General features: G+C 50.8%; 1 protein-coding gene across 1 annotated transcript in view; it reads right to left on the bottom strand.

Annotated features, from left to right (window-relative positions):
• Positions 1-25,147, bottom strand: part of HTRA1 (HtrA serine peptidase 1) — a 51,164-nt gene extending 26,017 nt beyond the window's left edge. Inside the window, exon 1 of the mRNA XM_035030619.1 lies at positions 24,655-25,147. Within this exon, the coding sequence (XP_034886510.1) occupies positions 24,655-25,105 (451 nt within the window). The 5' untranslated portion in view covers positions 25,106-25,147. The remainder of the gene's footprint in view (positions 1-24,654) is intronic.
• Between the last annotated feature and the right edge of the window lie 148 nt (positions 25,148-25,295).

Here is a 25,295-nt window from a genome sequence, read left to right as displayed (position 1 = left end):
CTCAGAGCTGCATATCCACAGGCTTCCGTGGCGGCCCCACAGCATCTGTCCAGATTGTGTCCTCGGTCCCTGCCATGGCTGTGTGTCCCCACCGGAGACATCAGTAATGCGATTCATACCACTGGACCCCAGGACATCTAGGGGACGAGTCTGCCTCTCCCAAGCTTTCCCTCTGGGAAGTGAGAGACCATCGACAAGCAAAGGGTCCCTCTCAGCCCTGGCTACCGGGCTCTGAACTGCTTTACTTCAGGGTTGGAATGCCTCTCTTTTTGCAAAGTAGGATTTTCTAAGGTCAGAAAAAGATCTGCACCTATTAGGCAAGGAAAACTAACTCAACAAGTTCACACTAGCATCATTTTATTATTTTTGCTTTCAAAGCCCTTTCATACAGCACCCTATTTTTATTTCCCCCCTCCCTAAGGATGAGGAAAATTAGATGTTGTGCTCGAATTATATTTAGGGAAACTGAGGCTCACAGACCATAAATGACTTCTCCATGGACACTTAACTTTCTTAATAGAGAATATAAATAAGAGGAAAATCTGGGCAGAGCTACAACTTTTCTTCTCAATCCTGGCCCCAGACATATCTGCCACCCTCCTAGGTTTCTAGGTAGTTGCTGTTAATTGGTCTGTCTCCCCAAGTGCTCCGAAGGGAGCTATAAAGAAAGGGATAGAAACATTCCTTCTGGCCACAGAACCTGGCGAACATCACCCAGAGACAGCTGTAAACACATGCATCCGGGCCTCCTCAGACCAGCTTCCTGGGAAAGACCAAAGGAGGTTTAACGCCCAAAGGCCAGCAGCCCCCGCAGGGCAGCGTGGGGTTTCAGAGGCCTTCCCGAGCAGGGCAATCACCAGAGCCGTACCACTGAGGATCATTAACTCACTTCCTATCCCTGACTTCCCAAAGTAGGCATGGGAGAATCTGCCCGCAGCAGGAGTAAAAATGAACATGGGTTTTTCCAGCTAATGCGAGAACCACCTGCCTTCTCACACAAACTAGCAAGAGATGCTCCAGGAACTGTGCCCCCCAGGAAAGCAACATGGAGAGCAGGGAGGACACCGGCCTGGGCACCAGAAGGCCCAGGTCCCATCCTGTCTGCTGGGTGGCCTCCACTTCCACATCTGTAAAATGGGGCGAGGTGCCTCTATATTAAGCTGCAAAGTCCCTCCAGTCCAGCTCCAGCATTCTATGATCTAATCACCTTCTCTCCCTCTCACCCCAACAAGCTGCAGCAAGATAAAGAGCTCGTGGAATTTGAGACTGGGCACAGGACTCTCCAAACCCTGCAGATGAGTAAACAGAAAGGGGAAGTGGAAGGACAGACCATAATGAAAAGCCCAACTGACAATCCTTAATTGTGCAGCTCAGATGAAAAAGCAACCAGTGACCTCCATTACCATCACTGAGTGGACCAGCATCAACGGGAAGACGAAATAGAGCAGAAACAATGAACATAAGGAACACCAAGTAATTGTTCAAACATGGGCAAGATGTCAAACCAAAGAAGAAGTGTTTGGCTTCTCAAAATGCTATTTGAGAACGAGAAATAAACAGGTCTCTAAGAACAGCGTGGCTCCGTGTCAGAGTCCTGCTCCATGTGAAAGGGTTGCCCATCAAGCAAGAGGAGGCTGCCACTGCCCTCCTGGTCTTTACAAACCCTGGCTCGCTCCATTTGCTCTGATCTCAAGTGCCAGCCAACTGTCTTCCTTCCAGAGGGGTCAACCGAGGTGGAGAATCCCCAGAGGTGGACCCAGGCTGTCTCTGCCACGACCCAGTGTGTACGTGATGCAGACGGATGGAGGGTTGGGGCGTCCAGGCCACTCAGTATGGGGAAAATGGCCAAGAGCACAGGCGTGGTCTCAGATCAGAGTGTGACACTCCACACAACACTTACCTGCTGTGTGACCTTAGTTATGCCACCGCACTCCTCCGAGAGTTATCCCCTTGTCCATGAAATATGATGACAACAACCTCAAAGTGGTTTTGATGCAGATTTTATGAGTTACTATATATGAAGTGCTTGGTCAAGTCCTGGCATACAGTTTAAAGTTAAAAATAAAAAGAGAATAGGGCGCCTGGGTGGCTCAGTTGTTAAGCGTCTGCCTTCGGCTCAGGTCATGATCCCAGGGTCCTGGGATCGAGCCCCACATCGGGCGCCCTGCTTGGCGGGAAGCCTGCCTCTCCCTCTCCTACTCCCCCTGCTTGTGTTCCCTCTCTCCTCGTCTCAGGTGAGAGAGGTGCTGCTCAGTAGGCAGCTCTGGACATGTGTGAGCACCACACAGCTCAGTGGATACAGCAGGGAGAGAACTACTCTCCCTACCTTGGCAAATTTGTGTAGGCCCTGGAAACTCCTCCTAACAGGACCATCATGCAGAGGCAGGGGAAGCTGCGTGGCAGGCCAATTTTTCTGGCTTTGATGTTCACCTATGCTCCCCCTTGTACGAGGCTAATCCACAGCCACGGCAGAAGGGAAACAGGGAGCTGGGTCAACAGAATAATCTAACCCGAACTGTAGCCCATCTGTACACAAGGAGCAACCAACCTGCACCAGAAGACAAATATAACTCCCTCTATAAAGTGAGGGCCTTGTTTAGTTAGGCCAAACCAATGTGGCAGAAGGTAATGAAAATGGGAAGCCTCATGCAGGGTCAAGGCCTGGCCCTTCTAACTGTTCTAATCGTTCCATTATTGTACAGAAAGCTGGAATTGACTGGAGTTCAGTAACAGCCCACCATTTACAGAAAGCTGGTGATTCAGAATTCAGAAACGTGGAGGTAAGGTGTTTTTTACATTCCTGATTAATGAAAAAAAACCAGAAAAGACAAAATGACCAGTATCATGAATCAAAGAGGATGCAGCACTATAGATCCTACAGACATTAAAAGTATGATATGAAAATATTCTGGACAAATTTGTGCACATAAATTCTACATCTTAGATGAAGATAGATTTCTTTAAAAGACATAATTTGGGGCACCTGGGTGGCTCAGTTGGTTAAGCGTCTGCCTTCGGCTCAGGTCATGATCCCAGCATCCTGGGATTGAGCCCCACATCAGCTCCCTGCTCAGCGGGGAGCCTGCTTCTCCCTCTCCCTCTGTCTCCCTATCTGCCTACCTGTGATCTCTCTCTCTCTCTCTCTGTCAAATAAATAAATAAAAATCTTTAAAAAAATAAATAAAAAGACATCATTTACCAAAGCTCATTCAAGAAGATATAGATAACCTGAATAAGAAATTGTCTTTGCAGTTAAAAACCTTCCCACAAAGAAAGTTTCAGGCTCATGACTTCATGGGTGAATTCTACCAAACATTTAAGAAAGAAACAATACTAATACTTCACAAACTCTTCCCAAAAATAGAATACGGAAAACACTGCCCAACTTATTTTATGAACCCGGCATTACTCTAACATAAAATCCAGACAAAAGACATTACAAGAAAACTACAGACTAATATCCAACATGAATACAGGCCAAATGTCCTTAAAATGTTTATAATTCAGCAATTTATTAAAAAAAAAAAGAATTCAGCAATTTAGCAAAAAGAATAATATATCATGACCAGGCGAGGTTTATTCCAGGAAAGGATAAATGAGGTTTAACATGGGGTGCCTGGGGGGCTCAGTCAGTTGGGTGTCCCCTCTTGGTTTTGGCTCAGGTCCTGATCTCATGGGTTGTGAAATCGACCCCACATCAGGCTTTGCACTCAGCAGGAGTCTGCTTGGGTATTCTCTCCCTCTGCCCCTTCCCCTGCTCTCTCTCTCTCTCTCAAATAAATAACCTTTAAAATAAATAAATAGGGGTGCCTGGGTGGTTTGGTCGTTAAGCGTCTGTCTTTGGCTCAGGTCATGGTCCCGGGGTCCTGGGATCGAGCCCCACATCGGGCTCCCTGCTCAGCGGGAAGCCTGCTTCTCCCTCCCCAACTCCCCCTGCTTCTGTTCCCTCTCTCGCTGTGTTTCTCTCTGTCAAATAAATAAATAAAATCTTTAAAAATAAATAAATAAATAAGATGTAACATTAGAATATAATACTAAGAAAACCCAAATGATTATCCCATAGATGCAAAAAGATGTGACAAAAAATTGAACACCCATTCACAATAAAAACACTCAGCCAACTAGAAAGAGAACTTCCTCAACCTGATAAAAGGGATCAATAAAAAACCTAAAACTAATATCATACTTAATAGTGAAAGACTGAATACTTTCTCTCTACAAATGAGAATAAGACAAGGACATCCACTCTTACCACTTCTATTCAGTATTTTACGATGTCCTGGTTGGAATAATTAAGCTAGAAGAAGAAACAAAGGCATAAAGATTAGAAAGGAGAACATAAAACTACTAGTATTTGAAGACGACATAATAGTGCATATGAAAGTTGCTTAGGAAGCTGTAAATATACTGCTAGAATAAGTGAGTTTGTCAATGTCACAGGCTAACAGGTCTATACACACAAAACCATATTTCTGTGAATTAATAATAAACCATTGGAAACTGAAATTTTTAAAATACCAATTATAATAGCATCAAAAATATTAAATAGGTAGGTAAATATTTAATAAAGTATGTGTAAGACACTGCAAAACACCACTGAAATAAATTTTATTTTATTATTTTTTTATTTAAATGTTAGGTTGTTAACATACAGTACAATTTTGGTGTCTGGAGTAGAATTCAGTGATTCATCACTTACATGTAATACCCTGTGCTCATCACAAGTGCCCTCTTTAATATCCATCACTCACCTAGCCCATCCCCTACACACCTCCCTCCATCAACCCTCAGTGTGTTCTCCATTGTGAAGTGTAAGGTTTGTTTCTCTCTCTCCTTTTTGCTGAAATAAATTTTGAAAGACCTAAGTACATCAAGAGATACACGATACTCATGAATCAGAAGACTCACTATTGCCGAGCTAGCAATTTTCTCAAAATTGACCTACAGATTCAGCATACTCCCAATGAAATCCCAGGAGGTGCTTGTGTAGAAATTGATAAGCTATTTCTGAAGCTTATGTGGAAAGCAAAAAACCTGGGATATCCAAAATAATTCTCAAAAAGAGAAAATCGAATGATTTATACTATGTGATTTTATTTTAAACTGAAAAATTCTGAATAACTAGGATTAGTAGAAAGATGAGTCACAACATTTTACAGGATAGGCCTTTCCATTCATCTAATAAATATTTATCGTTACTGATTATTAACACAACAAATGACCCATTAAGAGTAGCCAACATTTCCTATAATTTAATGAGTTTTAAAATTGCCAGGATTTCATCCAAAAATAATAAATGATTGCTGCCTCCTCTTTATAAACTACTAGGAAAGCACATGACTCCATAAATGTTACTTCCTTGGAGCCTATGGTCCCTGGAGTTTTACAGATAATACTTAACTACTTTCAATAACTTCCTTAAAGGAGGAAAGAGAGATACATACAGTGTTGCTAAGTTTCATTAATTAGTATTAAAATTAGCATAACAGACACTTCCATTATTGTTTGCCAAAAAGAGCCAGGCACTAAGTTAAGTATTTGACATACATTATCACAGTGAAGAAAATGTGTTTTTGCAGCGAAAATGAAAATCACAATGTGGGAACTAGGAACCAACAGACTTTATTTGTGTTTCTAGGCAAAAATGTAACACAAAATCAGGTATGTGCCTTAACAACATCAAAATGTGTGCTTTTTTTAATATTTAAGGTAAAAATGTCAGGTAAAGATTAGATGTGGGTCAGGAGGAAGAGAGAAGTAAGTGTTTATGGTCCTAATGCCATAGTTCTCAAACTCTGCCCCAAGGCACCCTAGAGTGCCATAGCAAACTCATAGGATAGTTTAAGTTTTCTGCAGAAACACAGTGATACTTGATATCTGCTGGACATCTTGAGAGCTAGTTCTCAGTTTCAAAATCAGATTACACTATAATCCTTTGGATGATCTCATATCTTTGTCACTTTGGATTCTGGCGGTCACTGTGATTAAAAGCAAGTACTGTACAAAAGTCAATGTTGAACTTGGAAATGGGGGTGGCAGTGTCCAATTTGATTCCAAGGCTTAAGAAGCTATATGGCACCCAGCAGTAGACCTAGCCCATTCATAAATAGGTGTGGTTACTGAATAACAAAATTAAAATACCATTTTTCCTTTATTTTCTTTTCAAGTGACTATTATACTGTAAAGGCACAAACGCTCACTCAGTTGTTGGGACCTAATTACTTGATGAATAGAACCATTAGGTATTTGTTTTGGCCCAGGGGGTACCACGAAAAAATCACTGAGACACGAAGGGTGTCACAAACCATGAAAATCTGGGCACCTCTGCCTGATGCCTCTCGGGCTCTCTCCAGCAGAGGATCCTGAATCCCAACACAGTTGCAATAATTCAGAGCAAAAGTGGATTTACAGTGAAGGGTGAAGGTAAACATTGGCCCCGCGAGGGGCCCTAGCAAAGCGTTCAGTTGTCAGACACTTTTTGGAAAATAGTTAATAAATAACAACAAAAATATTTATAAAAATATTTAAACTGCAGGTGATTGAGGCCACTTGTCTCCTTACCTCGGCCACACATCTCCTGTCCTGTCAGAGTGGCTGTAGCATTTGGGGATGTGGCTAAAAAGTCAAACTGTAGAATCATTTTGCTTGAATTTTCATGTGCTTTGAAGTCACTTCTGCCTTTCTATCCCAGTACAGAAATGGTTTCCAGGGACACTCCTACTCTTCCATCCTGCTAGCTCCCTAGAGCAAGCCAGAGGTTTTATAGGGTATGGTGATCTGGCCTGGAAGTATACAGTAGTGGAGAAATATGACAGCGGAAAGACTAAATTAACAACAATAATAATAAGTCATTCTATTCTCTCCATAGGAAACATTACAAACTCACTGTCATATGAAAAGGTGATCAAGGTAAAGAGTCTATAGCCAAAAAGTATATAGGAGAGGGAAGGTATTTTAAAGGTGAAGGTGTATTTGGCAGTTAATGACAACCTCATGACATTTTTCTGGGTTTTTGGAGTCTGTAGTATTTTCTCATTTTAAAAAACTTGTAATTTGTGGGGGTTTGCTTTTTCAATCTAAATAAAGATCATGTCCATGCATAATGTTATATTTATAATTTTGAATTCTTTTTCTTAAAGAGGGTCCTCTGACTTGTACGAGTTTCAGATCCCATAAAACCCAGACCTGCCAGCAGCGAGGCAGGAGTGCCAACCCTACCCAAGTAGCAGGCCCGAGTCCCGCACATTCCCAGCTCCCAGGCCCTCTGGAGCTCATGACTGGCTCGCGATGTAAGGGGTGGGGGCGGGGGGACCTCTGAGCTACACCTACAGGATGCGCTGCCTCGGCCGCCAGGACTCTCAGTCACCCACCAGACAACACGGCCAGCATGGAAGGCATCTGCTTTAGAAGGACCCAGGGAGCCCTCCAGGCCCTCCCTGGCAGTCCCAAGAGAGCCCCAGGGCTGCAGCAGGGGGGCTGCCTCAGACCTGGCTCCAGGAATCCTAGCAATGGATCCTGGACACCCTGCCCCTGTTCTCGGCTCCACTGTGCCTTCTCCAGGCAGACCCGCCCACCCTCTCCCCATCTGACGCTTGGAGTATCAGGGATGGACGGAATGCCATGCTGAGCTCTAAGCCCAGTGGATTCCTAGCAGGGTCAGCGAGGCTGGGAAAGGTCCCAAGGCTCCCACTAGTGCCAGGACGACTCCAGAGCCAGACTTGGCCTCAAATCCTGATTCTGCTGCTTCACAGCTGTGTTACTGCAGGCAGTGGCCCTGTCTGAGCCTCACTCTCCCATTCTGCAGCGTGAAGATAGCATCACCTCCTCCAGGCGGTTGCGAGTCCTAAGGGAGAGGAGGCACACAAAGCCTGCGCTCAAGGCCATGATCACCTCCCCCGTCTCACCAGGTGTGCCACCGCCCAGGTACGTTTCAAGGCCTCCAAGTGCCTCCTCCCACACTTCTAAGGCTTCTCAGAAGCCCATTTCTGCTTTCTAATTCAGGCGCACGTGGCCCATTTTCAGGTGTCTCCCCGCAATGATAGCTACCACCTGGGGTGCATGAACTTACCGCAGGACCCCCATGCTGGTCTCCGTCTTCTGCGCACGACCCCCCAGCTCTCTATCCCAGGACTTCCTGACGTACGCTCCCCACTGCTGCAAACTTCTCACTGGCTCCCAAAACACCACGCGCCACCTGACCTCCTTGCACTCACACGGTCTTCCTGCCTGGGATCCTTATTCTCCTCCCAGACAGCTAGGGAAACCCCACCCAATCCGCAATACTGGCAACCAAATAATAACACCATAACCACACTCATTTATTGAGCATCTACTATGTGTCAAGCCCAATGCTAGGCACTCAGTAAAAATTACCTCTAATTATTCCTGCAAGCCTATAAAGTGGATCTTATGCCCAGTCTACAGAAAGATGGAAAAATGAAGGATCGGAGAAGTAAGGCAGAGAGGTGGGGCATGTGACTCTTGTCCTTGGTGCTGGCGGGTGGCGCAGGGGGGAGGCTAGCCCCTCTGCTCTGCAGCCGTAGCCTTCCTTCCAGGTCCTTCACTCAGCCTCCAGCCGCCTGCAGCCCCCATGGTTGTAAGGGGTGGGGAGCCGAGAACAGGGGCAGGGTGTCCAGGATCCAGTTTCCTACAACGGAAAATGCTCCCCACTTCCGTGCATGAGAACTCAGGGCCAGAGCTCAGGATTCACAGTCCAACCTTGGCTTCCAACAAGAATAATCGTGCCTTCCAATTTCTCAACAGAATCAAGAAGTAGAGCGAATTTGGAAAACAGAACACAGTGTATTCGAGGGAAAAGAAATGAATCCCCCTTTATTCACAGGGAACAGCATGTTCCCAAAATTCAAACCAGTTGCAAGAGCAGATTGATCAAATCACTGGCATTTTAATGCACTGTCCCATATTCAGGATGGGGTAGATGATTTGTAGGGCCCCGTGCAAAACAAAAATGCAGGGGCTCCTTGTTCCAAAAGTATTAAGAAGTCCAAGAGGGGGCCAACAGAGCATTAACCCAGGTATGAGGTCCTTTTGAGCATGGACCGCATAGGCTGCATGCCTGCATTTCAATTTTGTTTGATTTAAAACCCCACGTGCAGGCCAAGTACTGAGAAGCAGCACCTGTTGCTCAGGAGCTGACTGAGCCAGATTCACAGGCAGTCTTCAGGGGCTGATGGGTACCCCACATGCCGGGAGGCACCCCCCCTTCCATGGCCCAAGGTGCAGGCACCACTCACACATGGGGAAGGCATGAGACCTCAGGCAAGCCCCTTGGGCTGAAGGTTCCTGAACTTTAAAATAAGGAGGCTTGACTGGGTGGCTTCCACTTTCCCCCTCCCTCTCCCAGCTCTCGAGGAGAAAGGGAAGACCTCGCTTGTGATGTTTCACCTAATTACTGCAACTGTAAGTGCCCCTAAAGGTATTGGTCCTTGCAAGCCTACAAATCATAGCCCAGCCCGGTTCCAATCATTGGCAGGATGCAGGGAGAAGGACAAGAAATACCAAGAAAGAAACTCAGCCAAAAAGGCCAGAGTCGGCCAGGGCCTGCTGGCCAAGGGACCACGGGAGGACGCTCGGGGACAGTTCGCCCTCCTCCGCTTGCCCCGGCCCCCGCGTGCTCCCATTCCAGCCCTTCTTTTCCTTCTGTCACACGGGCCCGGGCACGAGTCCCTTCAAAGGCAAAGGCACAACCAGCCAGGCCCCCACTGGCTCAGGAATTGTAAATCAAGAAAAACCACAGCAGGCCCCGAGTGGGGTGTCATGAAATATTTAGTCCTTCGGAAGGGCTCAGTTGATTAACGGGTCTGGGACATACTCCTCAGCTGTCATCAGCCACCAGCCCGCGGCCCCTGCACCCCAAGCATGAGCCCCGCCTCCACGAGGTCCTGCCTCCGGAGCTCCATCCTCCAAGTAACCAGCCTTAGTTCAGGCCAACAATCCGCTGACACCTCAGAATGTATTGCCATGGGGGTGCGTGCTGGAGACCGTCCTCTTTTTCATCTTTCGATGGCCCGAGGGGCATATCTGAACATTTCCCTGTCCCTAGCATGGCCAGATTAAAAATAACTACCAACAGGCTACTTGGTGGGTAAATAAATCTGGGCCCAAATCCAGAGGGGACCTCCAGGAGGCACATCACCCGCCCTCCTACCCGCTCTGTTTTGCTCAGTCTGGCACCCTCATGGAGAAGCCAATGGAGCCGGGGGTGGGGGGCGGGTGGCAAACGCAGTCAGAGCTGAATCCAAAGCTTGGCCCCCCGATGCTCCTCCTACCTCCCCAGCACGGCACTGCCCTGAGCCCAAGGTCCCCACACTTCTGATGGGCTGGGGGTGGGGGGTGCAACAGCAGAGAGACAAAACAAAGCAGAGAATGGGAGGGCTGCAGACCAAGGCCAACCGATAGGGAGCACCTGCCATGGCCCGTCGCTAGGATGGCAAGAATACCACGCTTTCGCTCAATGGCGGGCCCCGCCACGCCGCTTGTCACATCAGGTCTTTTGATGTCAGAATTGGAACTGGGCTCCATAAGTCTGCCTGGCACAGGTCCCTGAAGGGGGAGCGGGACACCTGTCCCACTTCTGTAGGCACGTGGAGACGCGACCAGGAAGCAGGCGGTTAACTAACCTGACACCATGCAGCTGGGAGGGGTGCCGGTCCACATTCAGGGAGGGCAAGGGGGATGATTTTTCACTAAGAAAAGCTCTCTTTGTGAGGCTGCATGATGAATTCGAGAATGACCGTGAGAGGGACGGGGCGGGGGGTGGGGGGGCTGAGGGAGGACCAGCCAAGGGGGGAGAAAGAGAGGCAGGCAGGCGGCATAACAGGAACTAGACGGCAGCGGAGAAACAGACGCTTCCTCCTCTTACAGTGGACTTTCACGACTTTCTCCCTGAGGGTCAGCAGAGAAATCAATTTAAACAGGTTCCTTTTTTTTTTTTTAAGATTTTATTTATTTATTCATTAGAGAGAGAGAGAGGCAGAGGGAGAAGCAGGCTCCCAAGGAGCAGGGAGCCCGATGCGGGACTCGATCCCAGGACCCTGAGATCATGACCTGAGCCAAAGGCAGACGCTTAACCATCTGAGCCACCCAGGCGCCCTAAACAGGTTCCTAATGGGTAATGAGTCATGAAGTGCAAAGGGGATGGGGCCTCCCGTTTGCAAGAGTGGTTGCCTGTGGGGGGCGGGGAAAAGCGGAACCCAGTGAAAGCTGCAAAGATGCCCTGCAAGACTCATTGTCTCCATGTTTTCAGTTTGAGTGACTGCATTCTGTCTGTCCCACTCGATTCCTTTCTAAGGACCCTTGTCAGCCACGGCTCCAACCCAGAGGCTGGCCCCGCGCTGGTCTGGGGCGTGGAGGCAGCAGAAACAGAAGCGAGACTTTGCACATTCCAGGAACCCAGACCCCCATTCTAATCAGTGCTGTGGCTGCACGTTCCAGGGCGCCCGGGGCCCCCCGTGCAATGAGGTGTCTCTGAACCTCGCAGGGAAAAGGCACAGGAGGGAGAGAGGGGCATCACTTGGCTGTGGCGAAGGCCGCAAGCTGAGGTCTCAAATAAACCTGAAAACCCTGTGCATCATCAGGAACACCCGGCTGCAAACCGAAGGAAGAACGAACCAGAAGAAACAGTCTGGGAGTCAGCCTTCCTAAGGCCAAAGGCTCTTGGACCTCTTCTTGTTAAAATAAACTGAATTGACAAGTAGCAACTGTTACTTTTTTTAAAGGTTCAAAATCGAACGAGGGACTCCCCTACTCTCTGTCTTCTGTACAGAAAGAAAGAAAGAAAACGCAGGAGGGCTCCGGGTGACCTATTTCTCGCCTCATCGTGAATAAAGGAGGAAGAGGAGGCGGAGCCCGGGAGCCTGGCCTCGGTTTCCAGCCCACACTGGCACTTCCAAGCGCTGGCAGCCCCTCTCTTTCCGGAGCAGTCTCCCAGACGGCTGAGAGTGGGAAAAGCTCGCCTGACGCCAGACCTCAGGCTGCCAATCCGTCCCCCATGTCCATGGTGCCCTGAGCCCGGAGCCGTCTGTAGAAGCTGGCCCACAGCTGCAGCAGATGGTGCTGGAAAAGACCAGGGCAAGTGAAGTGAAGGAGCGCAAACCCTGACTCTGACCCAAGCAAGTCTGAGACGGTCTCTCCCGACCCCCAACAGGCTTTTGGGAGCACCTGGCCAGTTGGCTGCAAACCCCTACAAATTCTGTCAGTCACAAGCGTGGCTCAGTTTCAACGTTGCTGGTATAAGGTGCCTTTTCCAGAACAATGTGTCTATGTTTAATGGTGCCTGTCATTGCTAATCACTTTGCAGTCTCATTGCCCAACCCCCCCCCCCCCCCCGCAAAAAAAAGGTCCTTCCTTGCACACCATGGTGAATGCTTGGGTTTGGTCAGCATTGTTGCATTTGACAGTCTTTCCTGACCTACTGTATGTATTAAGAAAAAAAGTTTCCAATCAACTCCCCCCACAATTCTTCTTTTTCCCGAAGTTTCCTGAATGCCCGCATGATGTGTCTTTTATTACCATCAGGGAAATGGCTGACTGCTCAGTTCACAAAACACTATTAACGTTCCCCTTGATAAGCATCTGGCTCCGGTCTTGACCTTCCCAGATTTCTCATTTGGGTTCTCTTCCTGCTCTGACTGCTCCTAGTTGTTATGTCTGGAGTGGCCGGGAAGGTTCAGGCTCCGCAAGCAGCAGGCTGAGAGGAGATGGTTGAGTTGCTCAAGGGGCCTGGGAGACACCACCCTCCTCAGCTGTCCTGGGCCCCCTCCCACAGCCCCCTGGTTGGGGGGTGGATCTGGATTTGGGGTGGGGAACAGGAAGGTACAGGGAGGGGTGTGACCAGAGAACCAAGGCCCTCCGTCCAGAAAGGGGACAGTTCCTCCTGAGAAGTGCCCCATACCCATTCGTGATGAGCACGATCCTCCAGATCCGAGGAGGAGAATGAGGGTAACCTGTCAAACTGACAGAAGCCAGAAGGAATCTTTGGCTCGAGTAAGAAGTGAAAAGTGGGCCCTGAGACCCCAGACAAGCCACTTCCTCTCTCTGGGCCTCAGTTACCTCATCAGTAAGATGATGAGGGGCTAGGCGACACAATTTCCAACATCCTTTCCAGCTCCCAAAAAAGGTATATGATCTAATAAACCTGAAAAGTGCATTTCCTGATCTTTTCCTTTCAGCGTATAATTCTCATCCATATAGAATATTCCTGTTTTCAATGCTGGCTTCCTGTGTCCCGTGCTCGGGTTTCTTCTGATAGAATAAGCCAGGGCCGCCCCACCAGTTTAGACTTTCAAAGTGACCTTCCTGGCTGGGATTAGGATCCCCCGTCAGGAAGAGCAGACAAAATAAAAAGTCTGGCCTTCCTATATCCACACAACAGAATATGATGCGGTCATAAAATGGAAGGCTCAGGAATGCTACAACATGAATGAACCTTGAAAACGGGACGCTAAGTGAAACAAACCAGCCACCAAAAACCACACGTTGTGTGGTTCCATTAATATGAAATGTCCAGAACAGGCAAATCCATAGGGACAGAAAGCAGATTAGTGGTTGCCCAGGGCTGGGCAGAGGGGAAGTATGGGGTACGTGCTAACGGGTACTGGGTTTCCTTGGGGAGTGATGAAAATGTTCTAGAGTTAGATCATGGTGATAGTCGCACCCTTCTATGAATATAGGGAAACTAGGAACCGTACACTTTAAGATGGTGCATTTTATGGTATGTGAATTACGTCTCAATAGACCTGCAATAAAAAAAGAAAAAAATGTCACTTGTTCCTTTTTACTCTTTTAACGTGGCTACTACAAAGTTGGATTTTACCTACGTGGTTCATGTTATATTTCTGTTTGTGTGTACGAAACATTTGAATAAACATATTCTTCACTTTTCAAAACAAACAAAAACATCCTGGTCTCCTCCTGCATCCTGGGCAGCCTTGGTATCCGGGAGGCCCAGTGTGAAGAGGCCTGGGCTGCGTGGCCAGAGATTCATCATGTTCGCGGTCATAGTCCTGGCTTGTGACCTCGGACCTTCGCATCCCCTGGCCGGTCCTGGCTCCTCAGTGAAAACACTAGGGAGTTTGCTTCTCTCTCCCTCTCTCTCTGCCCCTCTCCACAGCTCGTTCTCTCTTTTCTCTCTCTCAAATAAATAAAATCTAAAAAAAAAAAGCATCCACCTGAGAATAAAAAGAACTTAAAGGTCAACCAGGTAATTACCTCACTGAGCAGGATGACTCGTGTGGTACCTTCCTATTCTATTTATCTTGAAGGATTGCTTTTGGGGGAATTTCTTTTTGCTCGCCTCCCCTGTCAGTGACTCAAGAGGCTGATAATCATAGATAGCTGATGGCAACAAATATGGGTATAATCCTCTTGGAAAACAACTTGGCAACATACACCAAGAGGCATAAAAAATCCCTATCATTTCATCCAGTTGTCGTACTTCTTAATATCTACCAATATCAAGGGCATAACCCCAGATACAGAAATAATGATGAGCATGAAAACGTTCGTCTTAGTATCACTCCCAACAGCAAACACAGCTCAAATGGACACATAGAGGGGACTGGTCAACTAGATGCTGGTGATGCTTAGGACAGAGACGATGAAGCTGCGGTGGCTCTTTTTCTGTTTTTCTTTATTTCTGATACAATTAAACTATATTTATAACTTTAAAAAACTGATACAGTAAAATATGTCATCAAAAGTATGCATGCGTTTTCCACGATGTCTACACAGTATGGTAAAAGAAATTAAAAAGAGCCTTTATGCCAAGAGAAGGGAAGCTTGGTATAGTCATCTCAAAGAAAATCTAACCACAGCTTAAAAGGCATGGAAGCATCTCAGCCCTGATTTATCTGGCATGTCCACCATGATATTTGTACTGTTTTGTTTTGTTTTTTCCCTTCAGCAAGGGCATTGTAATTACGGTTAAAGGGCATTAATAATATATGCTTAGAACTCTCGAGAGGAGAAATCAGTCATTACATGGATAGCTTTTGGGTCATCTTCCAACCAAAGGAGACTGTTTGGGGCAGGGGGTGTTTTCTTTAGCATCATTTTGGGAGACTAAGCAAAAGTACCCACCGTTTCTCAGACTCATAGAAAAATCATCTGGATGGACCCTGTCCCCTCCCAAACACCCACCTGCTCCAGCAGGAAGGTGAGCTGAGGTGGGAAGGCCTCCAGGGCTGTTCCTTGGGCCTCAGCACAGAGTCTACATTGGCCCCCCACTGATGAGTGGGGCAGCTTATGAGAGGCATGCTCCCTTTGGGTTTCCCCATCTGTAAAGTGAAGGGTTGGGCAACAGGACCTGCAAGGACCTTCCAAACTCAGGTTTCAGGTTCTGGGATTGGGTCCTCTCTACAAGTCTGTTAGTGAGTATGGACAACCACCAGTGTCTCTGCAGGGAAGGAGTTGTCCTTGTCCACAGGACCCCAGAAAACAAGCAAATGGGGAGTTGCCATAGTCAGAGGCAGGTTGTGGAAACGCAGTGATATTTTTCAGAGGATGAAGGATTGATTATCTGCTGGCCAGTGATGGATATCCCAAGGGAACAGGCTGTGTATGAGAGTACTACACAACCCCACATGCAGGAAGGAATCAGCGTACGTGGGTCCTTTCTAGATGGTCTCAAATTCTTGCCCTTCCTCCTGTACTTTCTGTTATCAGACTTCTCCTACTGGGTTTTTCCAATGAGGGCTGAACCATACTGGGCTATATTTTTCAGAGCCAAAAATGTCAAACTGGTGAAGAAATTTCAGGCTGGGACCTAAGGAACCTCAACTCAGGCCATTCCTTGACCAGCACATGTTCGACAGAAACTCAGCCTGAGGATCTCAGAATGCAGGCCACAGGTTCCCTGTAGGCACAAGAGATGGCGGTGTGCTCTACATAATAATTGGGGTGCAGGTGTTTTGAACCAAAATGTTCTTCCCTTGGAGCTGATGGTAGAGGACTCTGCCTTTGGCTTCCCTGAAACAGAGGATCGGTGCTTGCAAACAATTCAGTGACCTTGGCCAAGAGCTATGCTGTCTCAGTGGGACAAGGGAACATGCCCTGAGGAGACCCGTGTCTTTTTTTTTTTTAATTATTTATTTATTTGAGAGACTGAGATTGGGTGGGGAGAGAGAGAGAGAGCACGCATGCATGAGCCAGGGCAGAGAGAGAGAGAGAGAAGTAGACTCCCTATTGAGCAGAGAGCCCTGATGTGGGGCTCGATCCCAGGACCCTGAGATAATGACCTGAGCCAAAGGCAGATGCTTAACAGACTGAGCTACCCAGGTGCCCTGAGACCTGTGTCTTGACACTCAGGAAGCATATGACTTTTTCCATCCTTCTGGCTCCATTACTTGGTGCTGGTTCTAACAGGAGTCCCGAAGAGTCTAGAATTGCCAATAAGAGGTCCTAACTCCTTGCAGCTGCGATGTTCCAGGACTCCCAGGTGACAAGTGCCTTCCCAGCCTGACCCTCACAGTGTCCCTCCGAGGTTTCTGAGGCAGCATCCTTATCCCCCTATGGTAGATAGGGAAACCGAGGCTGAAGGGAGTTAGTAACTCACCCAAAAGGTCCAAGGGGGGCTAGAACACATGTTTCCTAGGACACTAGCAGGTCACAGAGGAGACAGCAGGTCAGGATTTCAGAACAGACTCAGGAGACTTCAACACCCCTCTTTCTGGAACTGACAGACCGAGGAGGCAGAAAATCAGTGAGGCCAGAGTTGACCTGAGCAACATTATCAATCTGCCAGACCTAACTGGCATTTATAGAACACTCCACCCAACAACAGCAGAATATTCGGCTGCTCACATGGAACACTCACCAAGGCAGACCACATTCCAGACCAGAACACACACCCTAACAAACTTAAAAGAACACAAATCATACAAAGTATGTTCTCAGGCCACAGTGGAACTGAACTAGAAATCAGTAACAGAAAGATAGCTAGAACCCCCCCCCCCAGATATTTGGAGATTAAGTAACACGCTTCTAAATGACAGTTGGGACAGAGAAGTCTCAAGCCGTGATTTGGGAGTACAGCAGACCTGGGTCCCAATCCCAGCTCTGCCTCACCCCTACCGGCTAGCCTTGGACGATTACAATCCACTGCTTGGGAGTGGATTGCCAGTCAGCCAGGGAGCAAGGACAGCACCACCCCCTCCCTGGGTGCGTCCAGCATGCGCCCCAACTGTGGGCGGTCACCTGGGCAGGCCCCTAACTCAGGCAGCACAGCGGCCCCTCCCAGAGAGCACCCAGTGGCCGCAGCTCTTTGGGTCATTTTTATGCCCACACTGTCCCCCACCACCTGGCCGTCCTGGAGAATACTGCCCCCCCCACCCCCGCACAGAGGCCCCCGGCTAGCTCACTCTGCCAGCGAAAAGCAGATGTGCCCGCTAGATGCTCAGTCTTCTCTACGTCCATTGGGCGGCCACCTGCCTAGGCATCCCTGCCAGGCAGAACTCCCTGTGTCCATCCATCCCCACCAAGCGGTGACTGCCACTTGCAATAGTAGCACCAAAGACGGGGTTCTCCTAGCCACGGGGAGCGAGATGACTCAAATGCTAGATGAGCCGGGGAAATCTCACCCGAAACTGTGTGGAAGGGAACTCTACTGCAAATCCTGCCAGACCCTGAGGGAAAAAAACAAAACAGCTCATCTCACTCACACACACACACACACACACACACACACACACACACACGCAGGCCTAGTGTCTTCTTCTCAAGATCTGATTGCACAACTCAAGAAAAAGAGGTTTCCTGAGGCTTGAAAATCTTGCACAAGGCTCTGACTCATTTAGACGGGACATATTCAAGTTTGAAATTATCAAAAATTCCAGCCACAACAACATGCCCTCCAAAACCATCATGCGCCCAAGGGGACGGGCTCAGCCCCTGGTGAGGGAGCAGCTCCTGTCACATGGTGCTGTGGAGGACTGTTTCTGAAATGTGCTTACTTGACAATTTGTCCCGGGAATCTCAAATCATAGGGTGTACCCGCAGGCTCCCAAACCTTTTCCCCCCTTAAGATGTGACAATTATTTCCATGGGAGGAGTTCCTAAAACATGGAAAGCAAACCAAGGATTCTTGAAGAAGGTCTCGGGGCTTCAGGGTTAACCACTGCTATCTCTGGAGCGTCACAAACACCAGGGAGGGTTAACAAGGTGGCATCTGCTGAATCCCAGGTGTTCCAGCTCTTTGTTCTAGAGAAGTCACACACTTTGGTCCAGCGATATCTAAGCAAGGACCAGGGGGTTCAGAGGGTGACGAGCAAGGTGGTGTCTGAGTCCCTCTGCCTGGAAAAACTCTCTAAACATATTTATTGGCAATTTCCAAGTCAGCCCGCAGGACGCATGTCCCTTACCTAACCTTCCTTCTCTGCAAAGCCTTCTCTAACCCACCGACCCGCCTTATCCCCAGGAAGACATGATCATTATAGCATTTCCCCCACCGAGCTGACTCCTTGTTAGATGCCTCAGTGCTGATGGCAGTTACTGTGATGATGACTAATACTGACTGGGTTCTAGTAATGCATCCCTACACTCCAAGCGCTTCACTTAAGTAGGTGTTCCCACCCTCCAGCAACCCCAGGACACATGCAGGCAAGGCCCCGTGTTTTTATTATGATTTCACTAGAGAAATGGGGAAATGGAGGCTTATGGAGATTAAGTCACACCCAAGAAGTGCCACATTTAGAAAGTGGTGATCTAACTCCTTCAGCCAGGTATTATGTGACCTACTACGAGCTCCTGAAGACCATGGGCTGCCTGGCTTTACTCCCTTTGACTCCCTACATCCGGGCCTTCTGAGTACACAGTAGGCATTCCATAAATGCTCTGAATAAACTTAGAACTCGGGCGCCTGGGTGGCTCAGTTGGTTAAGCGACTGCCTTCGGCTCAGGTCATGATCCTGGAGTCCCTGGATCGAGTCCCGCATCGGGCTCCCTGCTCGGCGGGGAGCCTGCTTCTCCCTCTGACCCTCCCCCCTCTCATGTGCTCTCTCTCTCTCATTCTCTGTCTCAAATAAATAAATAAAATCTTTAAAAAAAAAAACAAAAAACAAAAAACTTAGAACTCATGTCACTAATTCCAAGAGCTAAACTCTGGGCCCTGACCGCAGCGAGGGACATGCCTCTTCACTGCCACTCATCTCTGTCCTGGGCCATGTTGTACTGGCGGGGTTCATCAGTGGCTCCAGACATACGTCACCCAGCAGCATGGATCACACCATCTTCCCTACCACTTCCAGGAGCCCTGCCAAAAGCATCTGGAATAGCTACACTCCTCAGTGTCTCTGCTAATACTTATTTTCTTTTTCTTTTTTTTCTTCTTCCCTCCCTCCTTCCCTCCCTTTCTTTCTTTCTTCCTACCTTCCTTCTCTCCTTCCTTTTTTCTTCCTTCTTTCCTTCCTTCCTTTCTCTCTTTCTTCCTTCTTTCCTTCCTTCCTCTTTCTTTCTTTCTCTCTTTCTTTCTTTCTTTCTTTCTCTCTCTCTCTCTCTCTCTCTCTCTCTCTTTTATGGCAGAGATGGTGGGAAGGAAAGATGAAATGACTCAGGAGGGATCTCACTCCAGGGACCCATGCAGCCCAGCCTCCGAGCCCCTGCGAAGCAGCAAGAGATACCAGGTCCGCTGGAGCTCCTGTCTTGGGGTGTGGGCATGTCACCACAGGGGTCACCCAGGGATTTTCCACAGCCAGCAAAAGCTCAAGTACTCAGGAACCAGGCCCAAGATGGGCCAATGTCAACCCGGGCTTTATCCATCAATAACCTAAGAAAAGAAATAACTCAGCCCAGCCTTTAAAATGGGGATGCAGTGACCACAATTTTTCAGACTAGTTTTCTTACAAGAATCACGGACCATTCCAGCAGGAAGGGACCTCAGAGATCATCTGGCCCAATCCCCTCATTGCTGAGGCTCTGAGAGGTTGGGGGCCGGTCACTTGGTCACCAGCCTGCTGGTCCCTCCACTCCAGCTGGCCTTCTAAGGAACCCTCAACCACTAGCCAAACTTGATTTCTTCTTCAAACTAAGCCTCACCAGAGCTATTTATTCACTTGAAATATAAGCTCATGGAAAGTCTGATTTCTCAATCCAAGGCATGAAATGGTGTCCAGGATCACACAACCCCAAATGGACTGAGAACCCAGCCTTGCAGTCCGGAGGCTGTCGGACGTCTGACCACAGTTAGCTCATGGTCCCCACCATAATCGCTTACTGAATGCAGTTATTTTAAGCTCTAATGCAACCTATTTACAGCTCTTCTGGATGGAATGAAGTTACTCAAATGCTTGGCTTTCGATACTCTTAACTTACTAATTTTATGAAACCTTAATATTTTAACTCTTTAGCAAAACTGACAGAGAATAAAAGCAAATAGCCAACCAGAGAGCGCAAAGCCTCATAAACTGTGGCAAAGACAGTTTTTCTTCTAAGCCACTGGTCCTTCACCAGGAATGCACACCAGAGGCCCTCCCTGCTCAGGCCTGCGGGGCAGGGGTACCAGGACCAGGATGGGGAGAGCTCCAGGCTTGTCTGGGCTGTGTTTCGGGTGGGGTGGGGTGGGCTGTCCTGTCGGGGCTACTAGGAGCAGAAATGGAGGAGCCTGCTGCTTTGGGAAGTCTTTTTCAGCCTCTTTCCTGGCTTCTTGTCCATTTTCTGGCAGAGGTCTGCAGCGCTACACATCCTGACCCGTCTTCTGCAACATCTGGGAATCCAGCGGGGCCTTTCTCTCCCCAAGAGCCGTTTGGGGCCTGGGGCTCTGGTTCCGAAACATCTTTACTCCAGCCCCTTCTGCTCCTTTCGCTTTTCTTCTGCAAGAGCTGCCCTGATGGCAACCACGTCCTCCACCTCCCGTGCCCACGGACTGAGAGCTGGGAGGTGTCCTACATTTCATCTCAAGGCCACGGCCATCTGGAGCACTGTTTATTCCAGCTATTAGCTGCGGCTTAGCTGAAGTTGGCGTATAATCTTAGTTTCTCTGTCAACAGCACAGCGTGGTGATTATGAATGGGCCCTGGACCAGAGGCATGGGTTCAAGTCCTGGACAAGGAATTTCTCTGTGACTGTGTCTCCCAGCTGTGGGAGATTCCAGAACACCCCTCACACGGTTCTAGGAGGGTCAAATGAGTTACCATGTGCCTGGCACAGAATAAGCACTAAACATATGTTGGCCTTTATTATTATACTGTTATATTAATTGCAATTCCTTTCTTTGTTATAATTTCCTGACCGTAGAGAGTTTTTGCTTTAAACTAATCCAAACCGCTAATGGTGGAAGAGGAGAGATCTTTGTTCTCTAGTATAACTGGACCCTTTCCCATCCAAACCCTGACAGCAGCACTGATTTCTGAAATAGAGGATTTGCGTTCATTTCCAGAACTGTTTTTTAGGAGACGTTGTCTGAAGTCTTCGTTAAACAGTGTACAGATAAAAGTGCTTTCTCTCTCTCTTTTTTTTTTTAAGATTTTATTTATTTATTTGAGAAGAGAGAGCACCTGAGCAGTGGGGAGGGGCAGAGGGAGAGGGAGAAGCAGACTCCCCGCTGAGTGCGGGGCCCAGTAGGGCTGGATCCCAGGACCCTGAGATCATGACCTGAGCCGAAGTCAGACGCTCAACTGACCGAGCCACCCAGGCACCCCCAAAGGGCTTTCTTTTAAATGGTGACACATTCCGCCATCCAAAGTTCCATGACTGCAAAGAGCCGCTCACTTGCCCAGGGCCTCTGGTCTGCGGCCATTTCCTGCTCCCTTCCCCTCGCTCTCTGCTCCCGGCAAACCCTCCCTAGGATCTTGGAAATCATGGAGCCCACTCCTGTCTCGGGAGCTTCTTCCCCACATGCTTGCATGGCTCACCCCAACTTCAGGCCTCCAGCGTCCAGCCCAGCGCAAACAGCATCCCTGCCAATCCCCTCCGCCAGAGCAGGCAGCCAATTCACCTCATTTAACAATGACGTCAAGTGACCTGCTCATGGGCAGGGCTTCGACCAAATGACGTCTTGGCTCCCAGGCTCCGGTCCTCAGAGGTACCTCTGGGAAGTCAAGGGTGGAGTGCGAGATGGGGGGGGGGGGGGCAAAAGCAAAGCCTTCCATGAAGGGAAGTCTGGATGGCCCACGTCTCTGGTTTCTTGATGTGTTCATTCATCATCTACCCACACACCGATCAGGTGCCGGCTGAGTGCCAGGCAGACAGAGAAACACAGAGTGCAGCCCTCAGTAAATATTTGCAGAGAGAGGAAAAGGGTGAGAACAGACTTGCGCCCTCTGTCTCTCTCTCCTCTCGAGGCTGCCACCCTCATCCTCCTGTGGTTGTCCCCTCGCTGGCTCTCTGGCAGCCTGCTGTGGGCCCGATGGCCGATGGGCAAGGACCTGTTTCTGTCCCCACGGCGACTATGAATGCCTCTGCCAGGTCCGAAGCTCGCTAAGTGACTCCACCTCGTGGGCAATAAACTAGGTGCTCAGACGGTGCCAGTTCCTCAGGACCTGGAGCAGCGAGGTGTCACACGGTAACAGCTGTTTGTGACCAAAAATACGCAATATGCTTTTTTTTTTTTTTTAGAACTTTTTTTTAATGTAGATTTGTTTTCTTTTTTTTTTTTTTAAGATTTTATTTATTTGACAGGGAGAGACACAGCGAGAGAGGGAACACAAGCAGGGGGAGTGGGAGAGGGAGAAGCAGGCTTCCCGCGGAGCAGGGAGCCCGATGCGGGGCTCGATCCCAGGACCCTGGGATCATGACCTGAGCCGAAGGCAGACGCTTAACGACTGAGCCACCCAGGCGCCCAGCAATATGCTTTCTTAATGTCATCACCTCACACCCCGCCCGTGGCGGGGGCCCTACCAGCACACCTGGCTCGCTGTGCCCTTGGCCGCTAGCTGAGTCCTGCCCTGGGATTTCCTGAAGCTGCCCTGGTCCGAGTACCTCAGAGTACACAGCGCATCTGGCCTCTTCGGGCCAGGGACTCTGCGCCACCAGCCTGGGTCACTCTCGCTGCCCTCCCCAAATGTCCCCAGCCGCACCAATCTATCCGCCAGCTCCCGAGCAAGTCTCGGGCTTTGCCCAGGCTGTCCCCGGCCCTCCGGAAACTTCCCTCACCCTGCCTGACCTCTCTTCCTCAGCCTTGGGGTTGAGCACGGGGCTGGCTGGGAGGTAGGTCGTCTGGGCTCAAATTCCAGCTGAGTGGCCCTGGGCACGTAACTGAACCTCAGTTCCCCCGTCTGTGAAAGGGGAATGACGGCTGATGCCCCCTCCTCATGAGGCTGTGAAGCCGCGTGAAGTCCCACGGGTAACACGCCTGGCCCCCAGGGCTGGGGCACAGAGCGCACACCCAGACCTGTGCATGGTCACACTCAGTCCCCGCTGGATCATTTCCCTCCAAGATAAGTCTCCTGCACCCCCTAGCTAGGCTCTTCCCTAAGGGCAGAGGCCAGGCTCCCTGCTCCTGAGTTGCTGGAATTCTCCAGTTTCTCCTACACAGCTCTGGCGCCCTGCTCCCCGTGTGAGCCACCCTGTGCCAGGCCCTAGTTGGTCATGCTGGCCCCTATTCCGACAGAGAACATCTAGACCAGCTCCTGGCGCTGGGTGCCCCTCTCTCCCTCCATGCACTGCCCCCGGCAGGAGGCGGCCGCCCCCAGCACTGCCAAGCGCCGCTGGCCCGGCCCAACACCGCGGGATCGGCCGCAGCCGAACTCCGTACTGTTTTTCCACAGGGTGTCCCTGTCTGGAGACCAGAAGCATCCCTCTGGAAGGTCCCGCGAGAGACACAATTTCCCCACCCTTCGCCCCATCCCCGCCGCCGTTCCACCCGCCCCGCCCCCAAGAGGGGTCCTGTTGATACCGAAAAGATGAGAAAGGAAGGAGAAGGGGTTCCCGTCTCCATCTCTAACCCGCCTCCCCCCCTCTGCCTCCGATTCCGCCATCCGAAGTCCCGTTCGGCTTATTCCAAAAAAACCACTTTCATTTTTGTAGGATTGGCTCAAACACGGGCAGCAGGCCGGCGGCGACGGCGCTGCGGGGTCTGCGCTGCTCCCCCGGCGCCTGCCCGGCGGGATCACCGCGGGCGCCGCGGAGCCGGCCGGCAGCCCCGTTCCTTTCAACCCAAAGTTCCGCCGCGAAGTTTTCGCCGACAGGATCCGCAAGAAAATGACCGCTCGGCTAACTCTAAAGGCGCGGGGCGGCCGGAGGGGGCACCGCGGAGAAGCAGAGGGACGGCAGGCAGAGCGACGGAATCGAGTCCTTGCGGCCCCAACGCGCCCGGCACAAGGCACCTTTCCCAGTCCCTCTCAACTCTGGGCGCACACTCCTGTCCCGGTTGTCCCTGCTCCCTGGCGCGCTGTGGCGCCCCGCGGGGCACCCAGCAGCCGGCCACCCGGCGGGACGCCCCAGTCACCCCGGCCGGGCGCTGCGGGGCAGAGCGCGCGGGGCACCCGCCGGGCGCGCAACCGGCCCCGGGCTGCGCGCAGAGCTGCGTTCCGAGGGGGCCCGCGGACTGCCGCTCCCCGGGGGCCGGTGCCCGCCTTTCCCCGCGGGCCGGAGCCCTGAACAGCCCGCGACGCTTGGCCGCCCGTCGGCTCGCCCGGCCGGCCCGTGCGGACCGGTCGGGGCCGGGAGGGCGAGCCCGGGAGCGCGGGGCGCGCGCGCGGGTACCTTGGCCGCAGGCGCCGCGCTGCAGGACGATGACCGGCGGCTGGTGCAGCCTCTCGGAGCGGCGGCTGGCGGCGCGCAGCTGGCACAGGTTGGCGTAGGTGTTGGCGTCGCTGCCGCACACCGGCTCGGGGCTGGCGCACACGCAGAGGCCGGCCTGCGCGCGCCGCCGCACCGTGGCCGAGGCGGGCACCCCGAAGGGCACCACGCACTGCAGCCCCTCGCCGCACGGGCCCTCCTGCAGGCCGCACGCCGCCCCCTCGGGCGCGCCGCACACCTCGCAGCAGCCGCACGCGTCGCGGACGCGGCCGCCTTCGCAGTGTCCCGGCGGCGGCGGGCAGCGCGCGGGCTCGCAGCGCTCCGGGCAGCCGGCGGGGGCGGGGGGCGCCGAGCGGCCGGGCGCCGCGAGGAGCAGCAGCAGCAGCGGGAGGCACGAGGAGCGCGGGGGCTGCATGGCGGCGGCGGCGGCGGCGGGCTGGGCGAGGAGCGGAGAGCTGCGCCCGGGCGAGCGCGGGCGGGACTAGCGGGAGCGGGTGCGAGTGCGCGCGGCCGCGCGGCCCAGCCCATTGGCCTCGCGGCGGTGACGAGCCGCCTTGGGGACGGGCACGGCGGCCGGGGGCGGGGGGGCGGCCGGAGCGGGGGCA

This window comes from Mirounga leonina, unplaced genomic scaffold (assembly GCF_011800145.1).
Source record: "Mirounga leonina isolate KUSES-001 unplaced genomic scaffold, KU_Mleo_1.0 Mir_114, whole genome shotgun sequence".
Taxonomy (NCBI): domain Eukaryota; kingdom Metazoa; phylum Chordata; class Mammalia; order Carnivora; family Phocidae; genus Mirounga; species Mirounga leonina.
Note: the sequence above shows the minus strand (reverse complement) of the source record. Positions and strands in the feature narration are given on the sequence as shown.